The 9,626-nt window shown below is 31.5% G+C and overlaps 1 protein-coding gene across 1 annotated transcript in view; it reads left to right on the top strand.

Annotated features, from left to right (window-relative positions):
* LOC106109071 (guanylate cyclase 32E) overlaps positions 1-9,626 on the top strand; it is a gene marked incomplete at its 3' end in the record, with an annotated part of 29,882 nt that overhangs the window by 3,923 nt on the left and 16,333 nt on the right. Inside the window, exons 2-4 of the mRNA XM_013290471.1 lie at positions 4,691-4,826; positions 5,111-5,226; positions 9,034-9,141. Coding sequence (XP_013145925.1) covers positions 4,691-4,826; positions 5,111-5,226; positions 9,034-9,141 — 360 coding nt within the window. The remainder of the gene's footprint in view (positions 1-4,690; positions 4,827-5,110; positions 5,227-9,033; positions 9,142-9,626) is intronic.

Here is a 9,626-nt window from a genome sequence, read left to right as displayed (position 1 = left end):
GTTTTCGCGTAAACGCCTTGCAACACAACGATGTTGCCATGTGCTATGTTAGACTTTTTATTTTTGTTCGCAAAATGAAACTTAAGTTTGTTAAGAATTTAAATTAACCACTTAACTCTAAATTAAGAATTAAAAACATACAATGTTCTTTAAAACCTTTTTTATCTAACTAAATCAATATGATTTATTTTTTCAAGTACCTACATTTTTTGCCTTATTAATGTGAAACACGGAATTGTGCGTGTATTATATAGTTTTGTGTGATAAAAAAAAACACAAAAAGAAACATTGTTTAAGTAAGTGATTTCACTTGTTCATAATATTCTAGAAGCATTTTTTCCAATGTTCTTTTTAATTGGAAAATTGGAAGTAGATTCTTTCATAATAAAAATGATACTCTCATTCTTCGTTTAAGAAAATCTTTGATATAAAACCGTTAAAGTCAACTTGTGAAAAAACCGATTCCTATCTACACCAGTTGTGTTAAAACGGACTAGATAACAGAAGCTATTCTTAATCTTAGTCAATATATACTTTATGATGATAAAAAGGATGAAGGGCGAAGGGAAGGTACAATAGTATGTTTGTTTATTAAAGGCGTTAAAGAATTCCAACGCGCGTTTGTATCGCGGCGAGGTAGTGACGTAGAGACGCGACAAGTGTGTCAATGCCGCTCTATGCCGTTGCACTATCTGTCGCACAAACTGTTATCGACCACTTCGATTAGAATTACATCAGAAGCTAACTACGCAAACTTAATTAGCATAAGCAGATAACAAAACCCACTTGTAGTTTTTTTAATACCCGTAAAAGACTAAAAGACTTGGTAAAAAAGCGAAAAATGGAAACAGGTAATATCCATCGATAACTTAAGTAATTAAGTCTAGTAATTTTACATGCGGCTTATACCTTAAAGCTAGTCAAGTAAACATTTGTACGAAAGATTAATAATGGCCCCAAGAGCTAGAGAATATACAAGTCTTTTTCATACATATTCAAAAATTTTCTTACAAAAACAAAACCTCTAGTTACAAACTTCAATGATCATAAATTCATTCATGAACGTAAGCCTCTGGAGGCGAGCGCAAACATTTTTGCATTTGCGCTTTGCGGTGTCAAATCGTGTTATCAAGTGCTCTCATAAAAACTGTTCCGCTGGAGATACGGCGGGCACGTCCTGGTAAATTGGTTAGTCTCAAGTAAAGAGAAAATATTGCTTACAGTAACCAATTATACATCTATAAAATTATACCTATCATGCGACAAAGTAATTTAATTTTATGCATAGCGAGCATTGCCAAGAAATTCAACCCAATAAGTGTAACATTTAAAATATTCTAAATATTTGAACCCAAGTTATATTTGAATACAGTAAAGTTTATATTGAGAGTTCACGCCCTAGATATTATGTTTAAATTGCAATTTATTTAGAGACATCTTATCTAGAACTTCTCTCAGTTTCTTTTGATGTTGTTATAAGCGTGACTTTCAAATGTTCAGTTTCTGCAACATACGTAGAACATAATATTTTCAAAGAAGTCTATTCAGCATACCGTGCCGCAATTTCTATATATTCTTAAAAGTTTTTGCCTAATTTTTTTTGTCTAAAATTATAATTTTAAAACAGGCTGTATTAATCAACAACAGCCGGTGTTTAAACTTTATAGTGGGCGTACATTTTTTAATTGCTATTGGTAATTAAGATCCGCCTAAAGCACACGGGCAATAACTTTTCTAATAGTTATTGGCTGTTGGTTTCTCCAATTAACATTTAATTACTCTTCGGTATCAAGTTAGTAAATATTTTGATGCACTTGGCACAAGCATACAAATTGAAAACTAAATTATCCCTTTAGGGAAAACAACAAAAATTGTACAAGTTTAATATTATCATTTGAACTTATACTAATTGTTATTGTAAAATAATTAAACTGAAATATAAAAAAATATAAATTACTAGCTTTCGCCCGCTACTCCGTCCGCGCGGAATAAAAAAAAGCAAAAGCAAGGAACCTATTTGTTCTTCCAGTCTATCCTCTACGTCTATGCTATTTTGCCAAAATTTCATCGAGATCCAATCAGCTGTTTAGGCTCCAAACTCTAACAAACATCCATCCATCCATCTAAACTTTCGCATTTATAATATTAGTATGATTGTAAGGTGCCTTCAAATATGTGGACATTTTTTCCTGTTTTGTTGCAGCGATAATCATTAAACGATGAACATTTTTAATAATTCAATAGCATTCACATACAAAATTAAAGGCATATTAATATTGTGTAAGATGAAAAGTACAGTTCAAGCGTTGTTTTTAAAGCGTTTTAATTACTATGTATTTGTGTCACAATTTCCTCGCGGGCTAATAAAACAACGTAAGAGCAGTAAGCAAAATATATTTCAAGGAAAACTTTGCGAGTGCTAAATGTCACGGTAGAGAAAAAGGATTCCAAGTACTTTTTTAATGGGCAAAGTTTCATTTTAAGTATCAACCTTTGTTTTAATTAAATTATTGTAAGTTATAAAATTCTACAACACTTTTAAATAGTTTTGGAATTTATTAAATAGCTTTTTATTACAGTTATTCAAAGTTACGAGTACGATGGCTTATAGTTTGGTTTGAAGGTAAAATCTCCTTATCAAGGAAATTCAGACTTTTCTATAAAAAAAATATTTGACTAGCAAAAATTCTCTTCATCTATATCTACATTAATATTATAAAACGAAAAGATTTGGATTTTTGTATGAATTGAAGAGAAGTATATTTGAATTTTTTACGCCAATCAATATGAAAATCGTTCGATATCACTCTTTATTCGGTAAACATTTCTATGTGATAAATTACATGCAAACACAAGACCCTAATTACAGGAGTTGTTTTAACCCGGTCATAGTCATATAAATATATCTCGGTGGCTATTTTTAACATTATTGTGAACAAAGCGCACTCCCATCTAGCGATGGCTCACGACTGAAACGCTGTCTCATTCACTTCCACATTATAATTAATTCTCAGATTAACCAAAGTTAAAGAAATACAGATTATAAAAATACATATAAACACTACAATTAGATGAAATAGGGAACTTACTGTCAGAATAGTTACATAAGGAGTCTCTTTGTGTACGATTCCCTTGTAAGGAGTCCCTAGTAACCTAAAGATGATTCTGAGGGTATCAATAAGTCCTATCTAATAAAAATTCCAACTTTACAAATATAAAAACAATTTAAGTCATATGAAATTGTTAAAATTAAGAAAACAATGTCAATATAAAAACATATGATGCTTACACAATACACAACAATTTATTGTGTCGGCGTCATGCGTGCACTTGTGAACCGAACCTGTCGCTCTAAAACAAGTTTCGGCGTTCCATACCAATGGTTTAAAGGCCAATACATGTTACAAATTATTGCCTAGTATGTTCATTATAAGCACATACACTGACTGTTCTAATCTCATGTATATTGAATTTAGAAAGAAAGGCAGAAATCATTAAAAAACCGAAGTCCCTTTGACACCCAAGTGGCTAATACGAATCGAATGACATCACTTGTAATCAGTTAAGGATGGTCACAATGGGACTTAAAATACAACCCGCATATGCATACATACAAGCGAAAATGATTACCTTTCTCAGTCAAAACACACATCATTAAAAGTTTATCTAAGATATTATAAAAGCTTCGTATAATTCTGAAGGTATATTGTTTCGCAAAACGAAAGTCGGGCATCGCCGTTACTGATATGGCATTCATCACGACCATGCCATGACAAGGCTGTCCGCATCATTTTAACCGATTTCGTAATTTCGAGATGACTAAAAAAAATTAACTATATGTCTTACCGCTAGACTAACTAAAAGAAAATAAAATCCACATACAAAATTAATTGGAATGAGAATGTAAACATACCATCTGTTGCTACTAGTATTTCGTCTACGTGAAATTAAAAAATAAAAACACATATAGCCTATGTTACGCACAGATTTCTAACAGTGAAATAATTTTTAAAATCGGCCCTATAGTTTTTGGGTTATTTCTTTCCTTTTTATAATATTATTATAGCATAGAAGGTGAAAACAGACTATTACGTCATATTTCGATATAAGTTTCCTGTATATTGTTGATTTACGATAGATAGTGTCAAAGAAAATAAAAAAGCTTTCAAAACACCAACAGCCAATATATTTGTGAGCGGTGGTAATCTCAAACGCTAACTTTACCTATAAAAGGGTACATAACATGATTTTCTAATATTTATGATACGTAGGCAGTATTGCTAAGAGCTTTGATACATAAATCAGAACTAAGTGTCACAGCAGGAAGTTAAAGTAAATAAAAAAATATTGTAGGTTAGAGCGTTTGCTTGAACGTAGTTCGCGCACTTAACTTTGCTTTACGAGGAGTCAATATCGGAAAAATGTTGGTCACACGTGTTCACTTCGTTCTGTAGGCGAACGTTAACTCTGTAATAACTTTTAACGGCAACTAAAGTTTTGATATTGAATAATTAATCTGAACGATTGAATAAATTATATATATAAAACTAAGAATAAAATATTTATAAACATTATTTTGATATTAATTAAACCTAACAATAAGTGTAGTTGGTACAGTTTTAATTTGACTATTCTAACACCAATAAAAGAAATTGACATTCTGAACTTATTAAAAATTGTATTGTTTCAGTGGCACTGGTGTTGGTGTTTATTAATATCATCGTTCGATAATTCACGAGGAGAGATATTCACACTGGGATACCTGACCGGCTCTCAGAGACGACCAGGCGATTTTACTTATGAAAGACCAGGACGAGTCATCTCAGGTAAGGCAGTTTCATCTATTCGTTGTTTAAATCGTCGAAAGTATTATGATGCTCTGTAAAATTGCTAACAATAGACATTTTCAAATAATAGTCATAATAATAATAGACTGTATTCACGTGAATAAATTTACAATATTAATTTTAATTATTAAATTATAAGTATTAAAATCATTAATTATCTGTTTACGTTACCGACAGAGGCCTCCTCCAACTTCCTCCATTCTTTTCTTTCTGTTGCCGTTCATGAAAGATGTTCATATAACCCCAGGTTATTTTTTTGTTAGGAGCTATTTCTATGGCTGTGGACGAAGTGAATGAGAAGTTGCTGGGACCGATGGGACATTCTTTGGAATTCATCGTCGCTGAGACTTACGGCCAGGAAGAAGTTTCCATAAAACAGGTGGGTTTTTAATGTAGTGTTTATATTTGAATGAACTTTTTGCTGCGTCCAAGTCTGTATTGATAGTCTCGCGCACTAAGTGAGGATTTTATGGCCTATAGATCAACGTTTACTACAACAATAACTCCTCTGAATAGGATGGACATTTGACGTCAACGCCGAATGGAGCCTACACACGTTTATTTCAATTTTCATCTCATTAAATCGATTGTATGAAGGGTAACTGCAGAGCTGTTCGTTAATTATTCGTATAGTATTCTCCATGTTTTTAATGTTTCCATCTAATCCAAACACCTCTCCAAAACATACTGTCACAGTTCTTATTCTTTTGGTAATATCCGTAATGATATGCATAAAAGTTTAAAGTGAAAAGCAACGGAAACCGCGGAGTTAGCACATCTGGCGCCTTCGTCGCAAGTTTGGATTTATGTTTAAATTTAAAACTTTTCCCCATTTATCTTTTAATATCAAATGCTGTCTCGGCCTCTGCAAACTAATCAGAATTTGTTTTAAGTAACGTACGTTTTACAACTAAAATAAAAGGGATTACTTAAAGATTATACTAAAAATATTATAACATGACTCGCAGATGATTGAAGGAATACCTTAATAAAATGCCGTAACACACTTTTAAAGTCATAAATAATATAAGGTGCAGTATACATGCACGTATGTTTCGTTTCAATTTTTTTTTGCTTTAATTCAAAAGAAGTCACGCTCCATCTCACAACTTCGTTTAATTATAATAATAATTGTCGCAATTTCATAATTATTTGCGTGGCCGAAAGATTTTAAATATGTCTTTATGTAATTACACCGCGGACTTCCACTATGAAATCAAAAGCATGAGCGGGATAGCAATAGTGTCCTTATTGTTTATGCCTGTGTTTTTGGGCAATTAAAATTAATTTTAATTTGGCCAATTTCCGTCTTTAATTGACAAGTTTTGTCACTTGTTTCATTATTTGCGTTCGATTTTAATTTTTTAATTGTTATTTCTTTGTTAAAACGACATTTTATTTACCATTTTTAACTTTTAATCTCACGGAAGAAATTAATAAATAGCATATTTTTTTTTATTTTATCCAATTTCAAAAGCTAAATTATTTACATGTATAGTTTTGTTTACATGTTAATCATGATTCTGGTGATGAACAATATTGATAGAGATCTTGTAATCTATACTTCTATACTATTATAATAAAGCGTAAACAAACACTTCTTTGTTGCCTAAGAGGTCAGCAATTACAGCATATTTTTGAATAATACTTTTTGTAATAAAAATCCCTACACTTACGTCACGCTTTAGGCTATATATTTTCACGCCATTAAACTTAGGGGGTAAATATTTTGGATAAAAACCCTAATGGGGGACCATAAGTTGCTGCCAGCATCAAAAAAGTAAGATTGCCAAGGTTTGTCAAGTCATGTAAAATTAAATAAAGTAAAATAAAATTCTCACAATTTCATGCCGATGAAGACACACGGGAACAGCTAGTGTTAAATAAAATTTAATACACATCTTACAATTTGCCGACCGTGAATTGCAAGCATAAAGGATTTAAAATGTGGCTATATAATTGAACGTGTAAATATTATCATGTACATAAAGTGTTACAAATTACTGGACATAGCGCTCTCCAGAAATAATAACTGCGTTATTCCTGAATATCTCAATGACCCAGTAATAGCGGCGATTTGAAGGCAAAACACGCGTTCAAGTCATTCAGTGGACGATTATACTAATACACTTTGCATAGTACATGTAGACGTTATCTTCTTAATACGTTTATTATCACGTTCCATTAAAATTAGTCCTTCTGTCGTATAACTGCTTCTCATGACATTTCTTTTCTTATAATGTTAGTTTAGCCGTAGTTTGTTTTAGATTTATTTGTAGTTTATTTTACTCTTAATTTCACAATTTGGACAGCATTTTATAGACTTTATCCATTCCACGTTTAAAAATAATGTTTACTGGTTTTTTTAAATTGTTTTTTTTTATATTTTCACACCATTGAATCTGACTTTATCAGCTAATTTATAAGGTCAACGATTTAAACAACGAAAAGCTTTTATGAAAGTCCGATGAAATAAAGCATTTTGAAAAGTTTAAAGTATTGCGTATTTGGTTTATTAAAAAAATGTCATTTTTAAGAACATGAAATCAAACAATATAAACAGAACAATTATTATATAGTCAAGTATATAATACAACGTATGTACTTAACAAGAACATTATTCTACGTCACTGCCAGTTACAATGACGCCGCCTCCGAATTAACATTTTGAAGATTTATTACTTCGTTCATTTCTTATAGTATGTATGTAGTTTATATAACAGACGTGGTAATTACGCATATTATCTATGTCTTTGTGACCAAGACAGAGATATCAATTGTTTAAAATGTAAAATAAAATAACGAATAATTAATTTACTAAATAATAATTTATAAAATAATAAACTACCAATAGACAAGACATAATTGTCGGAAGCTCGTGTTGCCACAGGCGTACATACCAATAGACAAGACACAAAATATAATACTTAAAAAATTTCTTAGTAGTGTAATTTTCTATTATACTAGTAAAAGATTATAATAAAGTCAAATTTCAAAACACTCGCTACTAATAACTCCATTATCTTTAAGTAAAACGTATGATAAAGTTAATGAAACGGCAGAGTATTGAAGACAAGGCAACCGTACTCTTAGCCGCGTATTTCTAAAGATATTCGATCATTCTTGTCGTAAATGTCGATTTTACAGGCACATATATCAAGTCAATCTCCGTGCCTCGAAAATATGACGCAATTCCCTTATCGAAAATGATATCAAGGAACATTCGGAGCTTACGATTCTAAGGCGCAAGCCGCGAGAGCCTCGGGCAACGATTGTGGGGAGGCAGATGCATTCATTTAGAATTGATTTTTCTTACTTATTCGTCCCAATAAAGCGTCGTATAATTTCGTAAACGGATACCGTATCTTATTCTGCATTTTGTATCGTATATCATACGATTTAAGGTCTTAAGTTTTTTAATTTCGAAATCAAAACTTTTAAACTGATTATTCGTAACAATGTGGATATAAACTTCCTTTTTTGGTTATGTAAAACGGTATTAAGTATTATTACAAGGTTCAAATTAATGTTTTACCGACAAAGGGGTGACAGATGTATCATTAACTCACCTTATTTGTGTTAAATATACAATTTAAATAAGCAAATGATATAAAAATGAGTCATGAAATGTTTTTTTTTATTTTTATTCGCAGTGAAAATGTTAAATGTAACTTATTAAAAAGCTCAAGTCGCTGTGAGATTTTATTGCCACTGTCAAGAACTAGCTTAGTCTTTATATGTCGTAGTGTTAGTTCAGCAGACAATGGGGTCGTATTTTTCTATTTTATTTTACATGCCCATACAAGCTTTGTTACAGAATACAAAGTCGTAAAACAATTTCGGCCGTAAGGAATATTTTTATTACATGCTGAGGTCAAAATATTAGGTAACTTAAATGTATTAAGAAAATTTTATTGGCCTTGCTTATTCTCAGAACATGAATGATGTATTTTACTATGTAAACTCTGCAGTAATTGTAAAATTTAAAGATTTTAATTTCTCTTATATTGCGTATAATTTTGATAACAAAAATTTACCCCCATTACCAAATATGTAATTAAAAAAACGAATTTGCATTTAGCATGCCTTTAGCCTTAACATTTATACATAAAATACTTGAAAAAATGTAAAAAATTGTTTTTTTTTATTTTTTTATAAGTATGGATTAATATTTATTTGTGTTCAGGTCGCGGCTTTGTGGGCATCCAATGTATCCGCGTTCATCGGTCCGCAAGAGACGTGCGTGCACGAGGGCCGCATGGCCGCCGCCTTCAACCTGCCCATGGTCAGCTACGTAAGTATTGCATCACACCATCCACGACTCGACTCGAATCAAGACCAATACACACACTTTGATACGCATAAAGTGTTTGTGAACATCGGGTATTCTTTTTTTTAAAGTGTTTTCCTTAATCATTCCAATACTTAATTAATGACTACAGTGAGTACAATAAATTGTGGTAAAAGAGGAATAAATAATTCTTATCCCAACCACAAAAAAAATTAAGGTGGGTAGGTAAACATAACTTTGTTGAGGATCTTCTTCTGTACGTTGGTATTGGAAAAAATAGCATTTAACAGCAAAATTACTACAGATATAATGTAAAGTGAACTTTGTCAGAATACGCGACTTTGCACAAATGAAGAGATAAGAAGTAGGTCGAATTAGTCACTGGAGAGGACATCTCACGACAAAGTAGACAGCGAAGTACTAACCAACATTCCTTGAATGTATATAATTACCTTCATTAGTACCACAACAATGGCAAAAATTCAACA

This window comes from Papilio polytes, unplaced genomic scaffold (genome assembly GCF_000836215.1).
Source record: "Papilio polytes unplaced genomic scaffold, Ppol_1.0 DF821289.1, whole genome shotgun sequence".
NCBI lineage: Eukaryota > Metazoa > Arthropoda > Insecta > Lepidoptera > Papilionidae > Papilio > Papilio polytes.
The sequence above is the reverse complement of the archived record's forward strand: the minus strand, read 5'-3'. Positions and strand labels throughout refer to the sequence as shown.